The sequence below is a fragment of the Prionailurus bengalensis genome, chromosome C1, assembly GCF_016509475.1.
Source record: "Prionailurus bengalensis isolate Pbe53 chromosome C1, Fcat_Pben_1.1_paternal_pri, whole genome shotgun sequence".
In the NCBI taxonomy this organism is placed as follows: Eukaryota; Metazoa; Chordata; class Mammalia; order Carnivora; family Felidae; genus Prionailurus; species Prionailurus bengalensis.
In genome coordinates, this window is record NC_057345.1 from 97,682,358 (window position 1) to 97,701,070 (window position 18,713).

The window sequence follows — 18,713 nt, forward strand, 5'->3', positions numbered from 1 at the left end:
AGGACTTAATTTTTTAAAAGCTCCAATATCTGGGATCGTTTTAGTTAACATTTACTCAATTGCTGAGCCATACCTACTTTTCTTTAGATCAGTATTTCAATTATAGTCTGTAATTTTTTAAAAAGTCAATTTATCCAATCTCTACATCCTGTTCCCTTGCACTTTAAATGGGCAACACTTTACACTTTGATTCGATTTCTTTCAGTACCCAAAGAACATTCACATTTTATGTATTTTTTTAAATTTTAGTGTTTTATTGATTAAAAAAATTTTTTTAATGTGTATTTTTGAGACAGAGGGAGACAGAGCACGAGTGGGGGAGGGGCAGAGAGAGAGAGGGAGAAACAGAATCCAAAGCAGGCTCCAGACTCTGAGCTGTCAGCACAGAGCCCAGCGCAGGGCTCAAACTCACAAACCATGAGATCATGACCTGAGCTGAAGTCAGACACCTAACTGACTGAGCCACCCAGGGGCTCCTGTTTATTTATTTATTTTAAAGTTTATTTATTTTGAGAGAGAGTGCACGTGAGCTGGGGAGGGGCAGAGTGAGAGAACAGGAGAGAATCCCAAGCAGGCTCTGCACTGTCAGCATGGCAGAGCCTGACACAGGGCTCAAGCCCATAAACCGTGAGATCATGACCTGAGCCAAAGTCAAGAGTCTGACGCTTAACTCACTGAGCCACCCAGGCGCCCCAAACATTCATGTTTTAACCAAACAAGTCAAACTATGGAAAATGCAATTCTGAAGCTGTTCTGATCACTCTACATCTAATCCCTGGGGACCCATGATCTAGATCAGTCATTCTCAATGGGGGGTGATTTTGTCCGCCCAAGGCACCTTTGGCAATGTCTGCAGATATTTTTGTTACAACTGGGGGTTCTATTGGCATCTAGTGGGTATAGACCAAAGATGCTGCTAACAATCATCCTACAGGACACGGGAAAACCCTCCACAATAAAGAATTATCTGGCCCCAAATGTCAATTTTGAGAAATCCCAGTCTAGATAGGCTTCCATTATGATTGTGTTTGATTGATACAATATAACAAAACACACTTCAAACACCAATCCCAAAATATCATCAGAATCTAATTACTTACAGCCACTCATTCAATAAACATTTATTGAGTAATCACCATGTGGCCAACTATGGAGACAGAAGGAAAGAAAATCACTGTCCTGGGAAATTTTCCAGGGGGAAACAATGCACAAACCCCAGGCCCTTGCCAGAAAATTCAACGCTGTCTGTTATATACTCTTCTTATTAAGAGCCTAGTTGAGAGAAGTGAGGGGTGAAAAAAAATTTTTTAAGGTATGCAGTCCATTTATGTATCTAGGTTGAAGAAGTCATTGAATTAAGCTAGATGATATTTGGATCATGTTATCTTACGTCCTTGAAGAAATGTCCTAAGTTCCATGTTAAAGTTACATTCTCTTTCACTGAAGAACACTGCTAAGTCATGACAAACCCATTGCTAACTTCCCATAACAATTTTGTACCTACCACTCAGTGCTACCCATGTGAAACTATGTGTAAATTTCTTTTAGAAATTAATATTGGAGGGTTTCTTCTTCTCTGATGACAACTATATAACTACTTCTCTTCAGCCTGACTGCTAAATCACTTACAGAGCTACATTGGAGACTCCTCTCTACCAAGTATGCAGGCCCTCAAGCCTGAACATTTGTGTACCTCCCAATCTCTAACCAAGCCGGGCTTAAGAGGTATTTCTACTTTCCCTGTTGTGGATCCTCTGGTTGTCTATAATTTACTGGTTATTTGTACTTTAAATCATTTTATTACATCTGCTCTTGCCATAAGTTGCCTCAATTAATGTATAAAATGTGGGTAGGTATGAATAAAATTAAAAGCAAGGAAGAGTGACAGAAAACAGTTACAACAGTAGCAGGGGGACACATGCACTGGAAGCCTTGACAGCTTGAACAGGATCCATAACGAAGGCAGTGAGGGTCACAGAACACTTCCTGAAAGAGCTCATGACTGAGCAGAACACTGACAGACAGACTAGATTTCACTTAAAGAAAGAAGATAGGAGGGTAAGGAAATGTTCTAGCTAAGAAATAAAAGCAAGTACCAAAGCACAGAGGTGAGAGAGCGCCTTGTGCATTCAAGGAATGCAAGTGGTTTGCTTTGGCAAGAACAGCGTCTGGGCAAGCAGTGAGATGTGACACGGCAGAGGTACTCTGGATACTGCACTAAGGACTTTGAACTCTGGCCTTAAAAAGCACGATTAGGAATATGAGGCCAGTGAGGAATTTATTGCACTAACACAGGGAAGAAAAGATGACCTCCACGAACGATGACTTCACCAGTTTCATAGACTTCAGACATCTTTAATGAGTACGACAATCCCTAAAATGGATTAGAAAAGAATCCAAATCCTATCCTTAGCCTGTTCCCATCCCCTTACCAACATTAACCTTTTCAAATCACCTGGAAAAATGGGGTCATCCACCAATAGGTATGAGAGGAATAAGCCAACAGTCTTTGGACAAAACCATAAGAATCCTGATTCTGAGATTACTCATTCTCCATTGCATTGGATATCATCTGGACTTACAGGCAACTCTAATAAGAAAAACTAGGAACTCTGATAGCTGTTCATCTCACTTAGGACAGGCAGCAAGAATCTGTTAGGATTTTATGTCTCCAATTGTTCCAAACACAGTTTCTAATACAGAAATAAAACTATTCAGTGTCTCGGTCCTCGGCTCATTTTGTTTCACAGAGATCTGCATTTCCGAGTTCTCAGACTCCAACAGCAGTTCCGTTAGGAACAGACACCCAGTGTCATCCTGAGCACTGAGATAGGCTTTCCACGGGTGAGCCCCAGCCCTGCTCATTGCGATGGTCTGGATGTTCACTACTTGTAGGGCCATCTGGAGAGTGTCAGGATGGACTGCTCCCCGCCAAGGGAACACCTGCTGATGAGCAACTTTCAGGCTAAACCAAGTTTTCTCAAAATACTCAGCAGTAAGCTGGCAATTGGGGACTAGCACGAGGGCTCCAGAATCAGGGAGTTCTTGTACCCTCTCCTTGTTCTCTTCAGGAATCAGGGGACCTAAAAGAGTCAGAAAGCTTCTGTAAGAGATCTTCTTAATCTATAGGAACTATGTTTTCTATCTAGATTTCCAAAAATACACAATGTGACTTTTATCTTTGGATACATCGTTAAAATCACCAACTAGGAACTTCTTTCTTGCTCACAAAGACTTCAATTCAGGCAACAGTCTGAGATATAGCTAGGATACCCTACTTTCTACCAGTCATTACAAAAGATAAAGAGTTTTCATGATAAGATCTAAAGTAAGGACTATTTTTACCTGAGGTGGCAAAGGACGCAGTGTCAGGAAGCTCTGGGCCCCGACGCTCTGCCCCCTGGTATTTAGAGATGGTTGCCCAGCGGGCTTTGCCATAGACTGGCACCAGCGTGTTGAAGTCCGAGGCCCAGCTATTCACAGGTCTTTCTGCCTGATCCTCCAAAAGTCCAAGAGAAGGGTCAGATTTAGGGCTACAGAGGATCCGCTTCACTTCATCAATGCCGGCTAAGAGAAGGCGGTAATAGAAGAGACCTCGGTCTCGTACTGCCATATTCTTTTCTTCCTCTGAGGTAAGACAAGAGACTGAGTTAGTTACAAACAAACACCAAACACTCTTTCTACCCTGTGCCAACCACAACAGGGAAAACAAAAGGAAGGAGGGAGGAAGCCCCAGAAAATCATGAACATTGTCTTCTTGGGCACCAGACATGACTCACCCAACAGTGTAAGCTGCGAGGGTATTTACCATCTGACACGGCAAGCGCGACTCCCTCGGAAGAGCCTACCTATGCAGTAATGTAATAGGCGCCCCAGCGTGTCCTGGCACTCGGCGGGCCGGGAGAGGAAAAGGCGCAGCAGCGCAGTGAGCAGCTCCATCGTCACAGCTGGAAACGTCTCTGACTTCACATTCTCCACGAAGTCTTCCAACACATAGGGAGCATTGGGAATTCTCTCCCCATGGACACCAAGGAGCCAAATGAGGGCCTGTTTCCCCTAGGGAATGAAGGGGTAAGAGCAGGTGCTCAACATTCGGCTGTCTGAAACATGGTGGCAGGTTCGACTTCCCACCCCCGCCCAATGGCAGCGGAAAAAGCATAATCCTACATTTACTTCAACTCGCACTGCATCGATCCTCCACCCAACACCACTCTTTACAACAAATACGAACAAAATGCTACCACACGAAAGGAGACTCAAGACTCTCATAGCCCGTGTTGGTTAGGTAATAAGGCTTTTTCAGTTAGGGGGCCTCTGCCCCAGTCTAGGGTTTAATGCATCGGTGGAAGCAACTGAAACACTCCTCTAACCCACTTCATGAAAGTGGTAATTGACCTAGAGTGCAAATCAAAGTAGGTAGGCCTGTGGTGAAGCCCAAATATCTGTTAATTCCACAAATGATTCTGATTCTCATTCCAGCTGAAAACTCCATTGTCTAAGCCTCTGACTCAAAACTGTTCAAGAGAACGATGAATTAAAGCATCTGTAATAAAAACCATAGATCAATCTCCTGTTTTTATCTCTTCTATCCTATCTATACCCAAAAGAGAATCTGAGGTGGCAGTCAATTCTAAGGATAGCCACATTCAGACTGGGTAGAAAGAAGAATTAGATTCCATTTCACAGAGCAGGGTCCCAAGCATTCCCCTTCTGCCTGTTAGTAAAGGAGAATTACCATCTACCTCGCTATCTTGAATGTTCTCCTCACAGCCGGGCAGGGCCTGACACACAGCTTCCGTACACTGAGGACACAACCAAACCAGGTCTCGGAAAGTTTGCACCACCACTACAACACAGCTCAGGATACAAGAGCACAGGATTAGAGGCTCCACGCAGGAAGGAATCTTAAGAGAAGTCACATATTCAGACTAGTTTGCTAGATGAAGTTCGGTAAAATGGGTGTTGGAGGGGTGGTCAACGATTATCTGAGAAATGTCTGACACGGGCAATAATTTCTTACATGAATGCTGCTCCTTTTGGATCGCTAGGACGCTAAATGAGCTAACATGTGCAAAAGCGCTTGGTAAAATGTAAAGCAAACGTGGGGTCATGTTCAATGATATTCTAAAGACGGTGTAAATGGAGCCACCAGTGTTGGAACTAGGGTGAGGCAAACAAGGTGCTGGGGGTGTAAAATTTAAGAAAACATGCAGGGTTAGCACTTGCACGAACCTGAGAGCGAGTGCCTCTTTAAATGTTTGCATCCTGGGTACCTTGCTTGCCTCACCCCAGTCCCAGCCCTGGAAGCCACTGCTGCCATAAAGCAGTAAGAGGGTAAAGCTGGGGAATTAACAAGCACAGCATCCTAGAACCCTTCATTATGTACGGAACAGCCTTGTAGAGTCATGGCAACCTGAAAACCCCCTACCTGTTAGATCTATGGACCCTATGCTTCTCTGATGGCAACGGACGATAACGCAAAGAAAAGTTTAAACCTCTATGTTACTGAACAACAAGCATTTTTGGGGGGCAACTACTACAGGGCAAGCAATTGACAAAAAAAAGCAAAACAAAAAAATGCTCAAAGGGTAGCCAGCCATTACCTGTGGTGATGTGCTCTTGTCGAAGCCCCAGCAACTCTGTTAGAATCTGCACACACTGATCTGTGTAGGTCCTGGCGATACCACCTACAGAGGAACAGAAAGCACAGAAAAGTGGTAAGTCACATACCAGCACCTCGTTCTAAAATAATATCCCACCAGCCAAACATAAGAGGACCAAAGATACCTTAAAAAAAAAAAAAAAAAATCACACCTTGCTTGATCTTCCCAAGTTTGGTAAAAATGATTTTTCCATTGAACAACGTTGAAAACTTTCAGTAACAGAGGTATTCACGTGGCAGCCAGACACGAGGCCACGGCTTGGTACAGCACAGCTGCACAGGAGTGTCCCTGCTGGGAACCCTCGACAGTAGTCTCCTGACTGCAGGAGTTCTACGCTCTCCTCTTTGTTCCCTCCTCTTGCCCCTAAAAATAACCAATCTTTATTCTCATAGGACGGTTCCTTCTCCTCTTCCGCTTGAAGCCCTCCAACAAAACGTAGCTCCCCAGCTGCTTTCATTTTGTGAGTCATTCTGGCGTTTTGAATTCCACACAGAGTAGTATGAAAAAGCCTGTGATATTTAGGATTCATTCTGCGCCGCTCTGCACTGAGCACGATACACAGCCCATAGTAGAAGCTCAATAGACAACTGGTCAATTGACACAGGACGTTGAGTCTGGAGAGCTGGGTTCCAGTCGCACTTCAGGAACTACGTGACCTTCTGGCAATAACCTTCTTGTGCCTGAGTTTCTTCATTTCTAAAATGAAGCGCTAACCCTTGTCCACTTTTCCTGACTGCCTCCCAAGACCGTGCTAAGATGATATATGGGAAAGCATTCTGGACAGCAATGTAAATTTTAGGTACCATAGTCTGAGTTACCTGTAGCCTCTATCCTGGCAGATACGGCAACACCAGTGTTGACGAAAACACCTCCCCCCCCCCCGCCACTTCTTCTGTGGTCACTGACTCCCAGTTCTTTGGTGCATGGTACTTTGTCTCTGCCGCAAGATTCGTTCCTGTTTATTCCCTATGGTTCCACAGCTTTCGGGCTGGCCTGAGCGCTCAAAAAGGAAAAGGGGCAGATACCTACCTATGGCAAAGATGGCAGCCTGGGCAAAGTCGGCTGACACATCGGTACAGTAGCCCCGGAGCTCCTCTAGCACCTGCTGCACGTTCTCATCGTTCACCAGCTCACACAGCACCTCCACCTTCTGCAGCTTGATGTAGTGCGGCTCCGAGTAAGAGCAAAAAAACTTTTTGTAATGGCTGCTAAAGTGACCCGGCAGACTATGCAATATCTGACGCACGTGACAGAGGGCAGCAAAGCAGAGCTCGCGGCTCTCTGAAGAACAGGCGGCCAGCAAAGGTCCCTTGACTTGCACAAGCACGTCGGTTTGTACGTGGGGGAATCTTTTTGCCAAGATCAGAAAGAGTTTCGTGGCTCCCATCACCACACCTGGGCTACTGCTCTTGAGAAAGCTATCCAACAGATTGAGAATGTCAAACAGCTCCTCCTCACTGCGGGGTTCGTAGCGTAGCAGAAAGTTCAATACTTCAGCCTGGCCCCATTGGTCCAGTTTTGGCATTCTGTCCAAAAAAGGAAAGCATTATTTTAGCAACCAAATGAGGACCATCTCCGTGCAACTGTCACCTGTTCATCAAAACAAGGAGAGAATTCTTGAAAACAGATTGTGCCATAACAGAATTATTCTTTTTAGGTACTATTTAAAGTGGACACAAAACAGGCTTTAAATTCCAAGAGGAGTTCACAGTACACATTCTCACTCATCTGAGGCCAAAGACCGTGATTGCTATACCTAGATCCAGATTCTTTAAGACAACACAAATGGCTTAGTTTGGGGGACATAATGATCGTAGAGGAGGACAGAACCTATTTCCACAGGATATTTCTGCCATCTCTCTATATGACCAAAAGAAACTAAGACAAATAAAAGAATATTCTCTCAATAAAATATGAGGAAACTAATAGCTACTGTTAATTTTACTACTCTATAGAAGTTGTTCAAGACGTCCCCTTAATCCAACATATCAAGACCCCACTAGGATGCAGATCTCATCATAACAAAAAGAGGACTGAGGCATCCAAACCGATTTAAGAGATGGTGGGCGATGGGCTTGTTGATGACAACACCTCCTTCCTGTCTCAGAATTTCCTCTAGAGACCTCAGGCAGTTCACAACCACAATTGGATCCTGGTCACGCAGCAAACTGTATAATTCATTTACCAGAGCACCATCTATAAAAGAGCATAAAGTTCTCATATAAAGAACAGTTTAAGAGTCACAGGAATAGAACCAGGACAATAGCTCCAGGCAGATAAAGCTGAACTTCTCTGCTACAAAAATAACAAAGGCAATAATAAAATGCAAAGCACAAAAAAAAGCCATCCCCAGACTGTTCTAAGTAGCTAATGCAAAGGATCTCACCTGGGCTCCAAAGAAAAGACTTCTCCAATCTCAGAAAATACGAAGCCAGCCTTTCTACTTAGAGACACATACAGGGGTGCCTGCATGGCTCAGTCGGTTAGGCATCTGACTGACTCTTGATCTCGGCTTAGGCTGTGATCCCATGGTTTATGGGATTGAGCCCTGAGTTGGTGCAGAGCCTGCTTAGCATTCTTTCTCCCTCGCTCTCTGCCCCTCCCCCACTCATTCTCCCTCTGTCTCTCACTCTCTCACAATAAATAAATAAACCTTAAAGAAAAAAAGAGAAACAAGTACACAGCCACATTACTATTTCCTACCAAAGCCACGTGACCTTTTCCAAAGTCAAACATATAACGGAGACACAAAAAAATATAAATCATGATGGATTACACTGAAACTTACCCACTTCCGAGTCTCCGTGAAGATTATGCATCTTGGCACAACCAAGGACTGCCACCCTCCTGACATATGAAGCCTTATCTCGCAGACCATTGAGAATAGGCTGTTGGATGTATTCCTGCACACCAGGCATCCTAAGCAACACATCCTGGAGTCAGCCAGATCCTAAAACACTAGTTTTGACATAATTCAGGCCCTATGCCCTTAACACAGAAGGTTTTGTAGATGTTTGAATGTACATCTATCAAGTCATAAAAAAATTAGAGAAAGCCACTGGCCAAACTTAAAAAGTCATACTTGACTTTTCATTTGGACTAACACTGCATGGGCAACAAAACTATATGTCTACATAACTGTTTAGAAATCTTTAACCAAAAGCACGAACTATATCAGCAAGAGTGAGGATGGAAAACTCCCTTTAAGGAAACCATAGGACATAGTTTTTCAAGCCTAAGCAATGGCTGAAAACCTGAGTTCAGGTTACAACTGCATGTTCCCCATGATTAAGAAGCTCAGATAAATTATCATCATTAAAAACCTGCCCCATGATCTCCCGAATACATCAACCACTGATAAACAGTCCTGGAAGAGGGTACTCACCTGAGACTACACATGCTCCGTAATGCCAGCCCCCGCACCATTGGATTGGGATCCGAACAGTCTTTGCACAGCGTATTAATGGCCAAGAGAGCCAGATCTGGTTTCAGGGGGGCATAGGTACACATGTACAGGTAAACCAACTTCTTCTGAACAATATCTACGGTGGCACTGGCCTTCACCATTTCCATGAAAACACCAGACATGTCCAAGCCCTGAGTCATGTGCCTAAAACCAACACACATAGCAGGAAGAAGTAAAATACATAATCCCCAGCCTATAACAAAAGGTGTTTTACCTATACACATCCCGGTTATCCAACTAGATTATGAGGAAAGCAACCAGGTCTACCTTGTCTATCACATTGCACAATACTTCACACGATAGGCCTACAATAAAATAAATTTTCTTCTATTCATTCAAGAAATAGTTATTGAATCCCTGGAACATTCCAGTGAAATTCAGCTTCTACATTCCAGGGATATGCTCTGGGGTCATAATTTTGAAAAAAGCATGGTCTCAGATCTCTAGCAACTCAAACCGTATTAAGGAGCAAGACAAAAACACCACTAATTACAATATGATCGGTAAGTATTAAAACAGAAGTAACAGGGGCGCCTGGGTGGCTCAGTCGGTTGAGCGGCCGACTTCGGCTCAGGTCATGATCTCACGGTCCGTGGGTTCGAGCCCCGAGTCGGGCTCTGTGCTGACAGCTCAGAGCCTGGAGCCTGCTTCGGATTCTGTGTCTCCCTCTCTCTGACCCTCCCCCGTTCATGCTTTGTCTCTCTCTGTCTCAAAAATAAATGTTAAAAAAAAAACAACAACAAACAACAGAAGTAACAGACAAGGTGCAGTGGGGGATCAGAGGTCTCATACTGCCAAGAAACCATAAAATGTTTCCACAGAAGTAACACTTTAGTTGAATGAGCTGGAATTTGTCAGGCAGGTGTAGTAGACAGGCAATGATAGATGCTATAAGGCACATAGGCATCAGCAAGAATGCTACATTCTTTTGAGAGTCTGCAAGTAGTTGTGTTAGGGTGCTCTTTGGGTACTATAAGAAATTTGGACTTTATTCTGTAGATCAGTTTCTCAAACTATGGTTTCCTACAGGAGTCAGATGGGGTGTCTGTTTAAAACGCATATTCCTGGGTTCCATCCCACCCTACTGAAAGCAGCATTACTGGACTGGATGAAAACTTTGATTTTTCTTTTTCTTTCTTTTTTTTTTTTTTTAAAAGCACTGCAAGGGACTGTTGTGCATACTAAGTTTGTGAACCACAATTGCAGGCCAAGAGTTATATACATTCAAATTCATGTTAGAAAAATTCTACTTGAAATGAGGCAAGGTAACCTATTAGCAAGCTACTGCAATTGCTTTGGTAATAAAACCAGAAGAACAGGACCAATAAAAAATAAATACACAAAAATTCGTTAAAAAGAGGATGGATGGGGAGCTTGGGGGGCTCAGTCGATTCAGCTTCGACTTCATCTCAGGTCATGATCTCAACGGTTTGAGTTCCAGCTCCAGCTCCGCGTGGGGCTCTGTGCTGAGCGTGGGGCTCTGTGCTGACGGCTCAGAGCCAGGAGCCTGCTTCGGATTCTGTGTTTCCCCCTCTCTCTTCCCCTCCCCCGCTCACGCTCTGTTTCTCCCTCTCCCAAAAATAAACACTAAAATTTTTTTTTTTAAATAAAAATAAAAGAGGATGGATATTTAGAACTGTATATCCATACCATCTGACTTGAGAAGTGAAAATCGGGCGTCATCAAGACTGAGTCCCTCCCTTGGTCAGCTGGATGGTGACATTCATCAACCCAAACATAAGTGGAAGAGCAGGTTTGGGGAGAGGGGAAGGATGTAAGGTGCTATTTTGCAGGTCTTTGAAGAAATGTCCAAGTGGGAATGCCAAGCAGCAGGATATGTGGGTCTGAAGATACAAAGGGGTTTCTGTACTGGATTCTATAGATCTGGGGGAGGGGGGGAGGCAGCAGTGTAAGTTCAAGACATGGGCGTAACCACCCCGCTGAGTAAAAGAAGTCAAGGAAGTCCCACAAAGGGAGGCTGCGACGGCCATGCAGAGAAGCAGGAAGCCCAAATCCTAGCCTGCCCTGAGTTCATTCACTCTTTGGGAGCGGCCGGGGGTGGAGGGCCGGGATGGGGGCTGCCACGGGGAGTTCGGGCGGTAGGGGATACCTAATCACTCGCTGGATGACATTCCGGTAGCGCAGCCTATCCGCCTGAATGTGAGGGTTACACAGAGCTTTCTTCAGCTCCTTCACCACGTCCTCGGAGCCAAGGTACGGCATCGTCCACAGTCGCGGGGCAGTCCCCGCACACCCCTAGGTAACTCGCCGGCTCCTCCCAGCCCTGACGTGGGAACCTGGGTAAAGCAAAGGTCAGTCAGCGGCGACGCGAAAGGCGTGATCTCGCCCCAGCCTCGGCTTCCCCGGGGCCGGAGCCCAGGCCCCAGCACACTCTCACCAAGCCTCTCCGCGCCCCGGCGAGCGCCGAACAAGGCTCTGTGGTTCCTGCCCGGGACCTGCAGGCCGGATCGCGGCGCCCCGACACCTCTCCCGCTACCTCGAGGCCCTCCGCCCCATTTCCAGCCGGGCCGCCGACAGTCTGCAGACCCCTCCCTCTCCAGTTCCAGCCCTTCTTGCGCCTCCGCGCGGTTGCCGCCAAGGATAGGCCCAGTCAAGCTTTCTGCGGAAGTCCCGCCTCCTTGAGGCCGACCGCGCACAGCAGCTGCCACTCACCTTCTCGCGGCCAGCGCCTAGCGTCCCCCGGACGCCGACCTTAGGGCGCCCTTCCCCCCACCTCTCACCTCCAGGCGCAGCCGCGCGGCTCCCTCTGGTGGAGGCGCTGCGGGCCGTCGGAAATCGGCTGCTTCGGCCTGTCTCCGCCCAGCAGCGCGCGCTTTGAGCGCCCGGCCTTGGCCCCGGCTCCCGCGCGCGGGTAGGAGTGGCGCTCGGCCGAGAGTCTTTGGCGGTTTGCGATTCCACCCAGGACTCGCAAGAGCACGGCCACTTCCTTTTTCTCCCCACGCTAGGGACTTATTCCTCTACTGGGCTGGCTTCCCGTTAGGGGTTCTGTCCGCGTTCTTGCCCCAGCGTGACTTTCTTCAGGGCGTGGTTGCAGGAGCCTCACGCGGCAGCTCCGTGCCCATGAAGATCTCGCTGGTGACCCTCCAGCCCCGCCACCATGAACGGGACCCTGATCCCCCATACGCCCATCGCGGTGGACTTTTGGAGCCTGCGCCGGGCTGGTTCCGCACGGCTCTTCTTTTTGTCCCACATGCACTCGGACCACACCGTGGGTTTGTCTAGCACCTGGGCCCGGCCCCTCTACTGCTCCCCAATCACTGCTTACCTCGTGCATCGTCACTTACAGGTACGGGGGTGGGGGGGTGCTGGAGTCCTCTGAGAGGTGGGCCGAGCATCTGGGTGGGGATTTCCTATCTGTCACAGCCTCAGACTCGTAGGTTAGGGACCAGGAGGACCGATTTTTACCAGTGCGGGAGTTGTTTGAACCCAGAAATACGTCCTTAAGCCCAGAATGGGAGTGTGGTTTCTTGTCTGGCTGACCTGCGATGTTTCAGCTATAAGTTGGGGAGATCTTTTGGTCCAGCCAAGGAAACTGTACCTGTATTTTCATATTAGCTAGGCCAGTGTTTCCTAAACTTGTCTCAGAAGAATCCACCTAATATGCTGGGTGAGTATACACATTCTCCAGTACCCCCTCCCCCATTATCTCCCCCCCCCCCCCCCCCCGTCTGATCCAGTAGATATAGCTGGTGCAGGTCCTGGAAATCTGGTTAGAATTTTAACAGGTGCCCCCAAGAGATTATTATGATCAGATAGTTTGAGAGACGCTGCCTAGAGTGTTTTCTGGACTCTTTCATTTAAACTGTAGAAAGGGCGGGAGGGAAGAGTGGGGGATTTGGGAGAATCTCTATTACAGCTTCTGCTACAGGGTAGTTTAGGATGTGGTCAGCTTTCCCTCACTTGGGTAAAGGGGTGATTCCTAACCCAAGACAGTATCGAGGAGAGTTTGTGTTCAGTAGAATGACCAACTTTCCCCCCAGGTATCCAAGAAGTGGATCCGAGCCCTGGAGGTTGGTGAGAGCCATGTCCTGCCTCTAGATGAAATTGGGCGAGAGACCATGACTGTAACCCTCCTGGATGCCAATCACTGCCCCGGCTCTGTCATGTTTCTCTTTGAAGGATACTTTGGAACCATCCTCTACACAGGTGGGCCTCCCAAGGGGTCTCTCCCACCTTCCCAGACTAGATACTACTTTTCTTGAGCAGCCTTAAGTCAGAAGTCTGGAGGCCTCCTAGCTTCATCCCATGTGAGCACAGTGACCTTTCTCAACTGATTTCCCACACTTTATGGGTCCAGACCTTGTAAAGAATAATAAAAACAGAAGCAGAATGGAGACATTTCTAAAAAGAAGCTATACTGTATTAGTGCCAGACTCCCTGACAGTTTTTCCACAGGCTGGTAAGCAAATGTCCATCAGCTGTTGAAAGTGAGAGAGGCTTGGGGCACTTGGGTGGCTCAGCTGGTTAAGTGTCCGACTCTTGGTTTTGGCTCAGGTCATGATCTCACGGTCCGTGGGTTTGAACCCTGTGTTGGGCTTGGTGCTGACAGTGTGGAGCCTGCTTGGGCTTCTCTGTCTTCCTCTCTTTCTGCCCCTCCTCTGCTGCTCTCTCTCCCTCTCTTTCTTTCAAAATAAATAAATAAACATTTTTTTTAAGTGGGAGGGGCTCGTCTTCTATACTTTTGTCTCTGACTCTCTGCCCCCCATATATTCTTCCAGGTGACTTTCGGTATACACCATCCATGCTAAAGGAGCCAGCCCTGAAACTAGGGAAACAGATCCATACCTTATACCTAGATAACACCAATTGCAACCCAGCCCGGGTTCTTCCCTCCCGACAAGAAGCTGCCCGCCAGATTATCGAGCTCATTCGAAAGCATCCACAGCATAACATAAAGATTGGTGAGTGGTTTCCTTTCCTTTTTCTCTCACCGAAAGCTAGCGAATCTTGGGTTTTGGGAGGGTTTCACGTGTCTTTTAGGTCTTCGTAGATGTCCCCTTCTCCGTGAAACCTACCCTGACCACCTTATTTAAATTGCAATCTTCCAACCATCTCTACTCTCATACTCTCACATGCCCAACTCCTGATCTTCTGTAACCAACTGTTTTATTTTTTCATAGCACTCATCACCTTACTCTTATCCATGCTTCAATCCAAGCTATTACTTATTGTTTGTTCTCTACTTCTCTTGACACACACACACACACACACACACACACACACACACACTCCTTGAGAGCATGGATGGAGGTAGGAAGAAGTCTTGTTTGTGGAACAGAGAGGCAGCAGCCGGTATGGTGGACACGTAGTGGGTGAGGAGGCTGGCTGGAAAGGCAGGAGGGGCTGAAGTGCTTGCTTGTAAGCTTCAACTTGATCCTAAATGTAATCCCAAATGTAACTTCATCCAAATGGTTACATTTGGACAAAAAGCTGTTGAAGGTTTTTAAATAGGAGAGGGCCAATATTGCACTCATCACCTTATAATGTATTCCACAATTTACATGCTATTGTATTTGCTTTCTGTCTCCCCCTGCTAGAATTCCACAATGGCAGGGCTCTTTGCTTTCCTTATGGATATATCTCAGATGCTTAGATTAATGCCTGAGGAGGCAGTCAATAAACCTTTGTTATCTGAGCAAGTGAAATTTATCAGAACGTAGATATTCAAGTGAATGCCGAGCTTCAAATCAGACACATCGAGAAACCAACTGTGTGTTTGTTCTAGCGATTCCACAACAGCATAAAACATTTTGGGGCCTTCTAACTGGTACTTACGCTTTCAGCATCTCCTCATGGAGGCGATCCAGTAACACTGCTGTCATTTTTTTTCCCTAAAGCCCTCCTCAGATCATAATATTCCTGTGATTAAAATTAGCCATTTTCCTGGTGCAAACTCTTTAATAGCTCTCTTTCACTTACAGAATTAAGTTCAAGCTCCTTAGCAGTATATACAGGCTCTCTATCATACAAGCCTTGCTTACCTCTCCTGTGTCATTTCCTACCAGTTTCTTGTCTGCACTTTAGTGACACCGAACCACCCCCTTCCCCTGCCAGGTAAACTTACACCTGTCCTTTAGGACCGCTCGGTGGCCATTTTCAGGAAACCTTCCCTGTAATCAACTGGTAGATACTTTCCTATGCTCTCATATTAATAGTGTGTGAATGCTTCTAACATCGCTCTTGACCACACTGTGTCTGGGTCCCCATGTAGATTACACTCCTTGAGGACTGAGGCTTGTGCTTGTTTTCATAGTGCCTAACACCAGGTAGATGCTGTCCTTTGTTGAACTGAATGAGTGAGTGGATCCTGTGTGAAGCCCTCCCCCATCCTCTATGTATCTCCGCTCAAATGCCACCTCCTCCCTGATAACACTCCCTGATTGCCCTGTTAGTTTTGTGTGTTTTTGTTAAACATTTGGTTGATTTATTAGGATTCTCCAGTATCTTCTTTCTCTTTCATCCCTTGCTTTTCCCATTCCCTTTGACATCGTTCAGGACTCTATAGCCTGGGAAAAGAGTCGCTGCTGGAGCAGCTGGCCCTGGAGTTTCAGACCTGGGTGGTATTGAGTCCTCGGCGCCTGGAGTTGGTGCAGCTTCTGGGCCTGGCAGACGTGTTCACGGTGGAGGAGAAGGCCGGCCGCATCCATGCCGTGGACCACATGGAGGTCTGCCGTTCTGCCATGCTACATTGGAACCAGACCCACCCTACCATTGCCATCCTTCCCACAAGCCGGAAAACCCACAGCTCCCACCCCGACATCCACATCATCCCTTACTCGGACCACTCCTCCTACTCGGAGCTCCGGGCCTTTGTGGCAGCACTGAAGCCTTGCCAGGTGGTGCCCATTGTCGGTCGGCAGCCCTGCAGGGACTACTTTCAGGACAGCCTGAGCCCCGGGCTCTCTGTGCCCCTGGTCCCGCACTCTGTGCAGCAGTATATGAATTCCTCCTCAAGAAAACCAAGCTTGCTCTGCCTGTTGTTAGAAAGGAGACTAAAGAGGCCGAGAACCCAGGGTGTCGTGTTTGACTCCTTTCCGGAAACTGCTGATCAATCTCAAGGTGACATGGACTCGCAGGAGGCCAAGAATGACAACCTTTCTGGGCACCTCGAGAAGCAGGCTTCCCACCGTCCTTTGCAGATCAAAAAACCGTTGCTTCCGGACCTCTGCAGCAAAGAGTGGGATGGGGCAGTCCCTTTCTCAGAGTCCCAGAAGATGGTGACTGTACTGACTGCCCCCTTGAATGTGTCAGTGCACTTACGGTCTACAGATGAGGAATTTATGTCTCTAGAAACTGGGGAGGAAATTGGTGTGTGGCCCCACTCGGTCCCCAGGGGAAACCATGATGGCTTAGCAGCCACAGGGAACCAGAGCACTTGGACGGGCCCGGATTGTCCCCTGACTCACGGCAGCGAGGCAGCCCCTCTCCTGGCTCCTGAGTTCAGGGGCCTGGCACTGAAATACCTTCTGACTCCAGTGAACTTTTTCCAGGCCCAGTTCTCTTCCAGGGGCTTTGACCAGCAAGTGGAAAAATACCATAAACACTTGCTGAGGTACAGGGAGGAGAATGACACCTTCGTTTGATCCAACACCGTGGTTGTAAAGATAGTGACCCATGGCTGCTGGAGAGACTTTGTTTTGGGCCTTACTTTTCTAAAAATATTTTTTTTACATTTATTCATTTTTGAGAGATAGATGGAGCACGAGCGGGGGAGGGACAGAGAGAGCCAGGGAGACAGAATCCGAAACAGGCTCCAGGCTCCGAGCTGTCAGCACAGAGCCCGACACGGGGCTCGAACTCACAGATCACGAGATCGTGACCTGAGCGGAAGTCAGACGCTTAACCAACTGAGCCACCCAGGCACCCCTAGGCCTTACTTTTCCATCTTCACAGGATCCCCGTGGGCTCACCCTGGAGCAGTAGCTCACAAAGTGTGTTCATTGGAATCCTAGTGCCCATGGAGCCATTAGTTTCATGGTTGGCTATGTTTAAGAAACTCTTTTCAGGGGCGCCTAGGTGGCTAAGTCGATTGAGCATCTAACTCTATTTCAGCTCAGGTCATAGTCTCACAGTTTCGTGGGCTCCAGCCCCACACGGGGCTCTGTGCTAATGGCATGGAGCCTGCTTGAAAATCTCTCTCTCCCTTCTCTCTGCCCCTCCCCTGTTCACATTCTCTGTCTCTGAAAGTAAAACAACGCTTTTCTAAATTTTTTTTTTTCAACGTTTATTTATTTTTGGGACAGAGAGAGACAGAGCATGAACGGGGGAGGGGCAGAGAGAGAGGGAGACACAATCGGAAACAGGCTCCAGGCTCTGAGCCATCAGCCCAGAGCCTGACGCGGGGCTCGAACTCACAGACGGCGAGATCGTGACCTGGCCGAAGTCGGACGCTCAACCGACTGCGCCACCCAGGTGCCCCAAAACAACGCTTTTCAATATACCCTCTGCACAGCATACATGAGCATACTAAAGGTTCTGAGAAGTCTTACAGTAACTTAATCTGTTGAACTCAGTATTTCTGCAACATTTTTGAACATGCAGTCCTCTGACATGGGTGCAGTAAGAGATGCACTCTGAATCAGAAAGGACCGGGTCACTCCCATTATTATTTTGTGCACCATGTGCCATTCCCAAGTCTTCTTACCCTTCTCCCCAGATAAAAGTCCCAGATAAAAATTCCATTTTTAAGTTAGGAACTGTTGGAGGGTAAAGTGGTGATCCAAGCAGCATGATACAATCTCGAATGTCACTAACTTGCTGTGACCCTGTCCAAGTGACTTCCTGTCTTTGCCTCTGGGAGGGAACAGGAAGCAGTGAAGAACCCTGGAATGGTAGAGAAAAACTCGCCCCTGCCTCTATAAGAGTCTGCAGTTAGTGTCACTAGAGACTTCTCTGGAACAGAGCCAGCTGGCGTAGTGGGCACCCTTCGCCAAGGCCATACCTGGAACCCAGCTGAACGGTGCATGTAGGGTATGATGGCCTCCCAGCCTCCTGGAGGCCCTGACTATTTAGCCAAAATAAAGTTACAAAAGATCAAATGTGCTGCCAGATATTCCTGATTGTTCACATAGCTGGGATATTTGCTGCTCTCCCCGCCCCCCCGCCCCCTTGGGTTGAGTAGGGAGCCAGAGCACACAGCCTGTTTGTTTTAGTATCCAGGGCAGAGACCAAGGAGCCAGCTGGTGGAAGGGCTGGGGGTGTGCAGCTCTGCCCTGTCCTTCTGCTCCCAGCCTGACAATGTGCCAAACCAATAAGCAGGACAGCAGACACCATAGGCTCTGAGACTGGGTACAGGCATGTAGAGCTGGGCACACGAATAAAAACTACTTCAGAACGAAGCCTCGCAATAAAGGTTGTTTCTTGCCCAGGAATAAAAAGGGTTTCTACTTTGGGAAGAAGATATGAAGTGTTTATAAAGTAAAATAAGGCCTTGCTCTTGGGCAAGCTGTACACAGCCCTGTTTTGTCACTATAAGCCTCCGGTGCGCCCACTAGGAGCTGCAGCAGGTGAGGCTTGTGGGGCAGCAGGAAACAAGGCATTGTCCTTGGCTTGAATCCAGGCAC

General features: G+C 47.3%; 2 protein-coding genes across 3 annotated transcripts; one reads left to right on the plus strand and one right to left on the minus strand.

Moving 5' to 3' along the window:
- Positions 1–1,105: 1,105 nt before the first annotated feature.
- Positions 1,106–12,061, minus strand: AP4B1 (adaptor related protein complex 4 subunit beta 1). 2 transcript variants are annotated; one of them, XM_043575888.1, is made up of 10 exons: positions 12,056–12,061; positions 9,049–9,054; positions 8,452–8,582; positions 7,712–7,859; positions 6,693–7,189; positions 5,604–5,687; positions 4,743–4,846; positions 3,849–4,056; positions 3,346–3,627; positions 1,106–3,083 (listed from the first exon to the last, which is right to left on the minus strand). In XM_043575888.1, exons 3-10 carry the CDS (start codon positions 8,579–8,581, stop codon positions 2,656–2,658), a joined length of 1,881 nt encoding a protein of 626 aa, XP_043431823.1. In that variant the 5' UTR covers position 8,582; positions 9,049–9,054; positions 12,056–12,061; the 3' UTR covers positions 1,106–2,655. The 2 variants fall into 2 exon arrangements, with proteins under 2 accessions (XP_043431823.1, XP_043431822.1); XM_043575887.1 differs by lacking the exon at positions 12,056–12,061 and adding an exon at positions 11,240–11,422 and having other exon boundaries at positions 9,049–9,273.
- Positions 12,044–17,338, plus strand: DCLRE1B (DNA cross-link repair 1B). The gene is made up of 4 exons (XM_043575891.1): positions 12,044–12,436; positions 13,131–13,296; positions 13,869–14,051; positions 15,646–17,338. The coding sequence occupies exons 1-4, from the start codon at positions 12,248–12,250 to the stop codon at positions 16,731–16,733; spliced, it is 1,626 nt and encodes a 541-aa protein (XP_043431826.1). The 5' UTR covers positions 12,044–12,247; the 3' UTR covers positions 16,734–17,338.
- Positions 17,339–18,713: the final 1,375 nt, after the last annotated feature.

What these genes read in the sequence shown, in the direction of transcription:
- AP4B1 (XM_043575887.1), bottom strand. Translation starts at nt 11,352, where the DNA reads ATGCCGTACCTTGGCTCCGAGGACGTGGTGAAGGAGCTGAAGAAAGCT. An exon ending in TCACGGAGACTCGGAAGTGG is followed by an intron (nt 7,860 to 8,451) that starts GTAAGTTTCAGT and finishes GCTCTTTTATAG; the next exon opens with ATGGTGCTCTGGTAAATGAA. An exon ending in TGCGTCCTTTGCCACCTCAG is followed by an intron (nt 3,084 to 3,345) that starts GTAAAAATAGTC and finishes TGACTCTTTTAG; the next exon opens with GTCCCCTGATTCCTGAAGAG.
- DCLRE1B (XM_043575891.1), top strand. Translation starts at nt 12,248, where the DNA reads ATGAACGGGACCCTGATCCCCCATACGCCCATCGCGGTGGACTTTTGG. An exon ending in TGGAACCATCCTCTACACAG is followed by an intron (nt 13,297 to 13,868) that starts GTGGGCCTCCCA and finishes ATATTCTTCCAG; the next exon opens with GTGACTTTCGGTATACACCA. An exon ending in ACAGCATAACATAAAGATTG is followed by an intron (nt 14,052 to 15,645) that starts GTGAGTGGTTTC and finishes GACATCGTTCAG; the next exon opens with GACTCTATAGCCTGGGAAAA.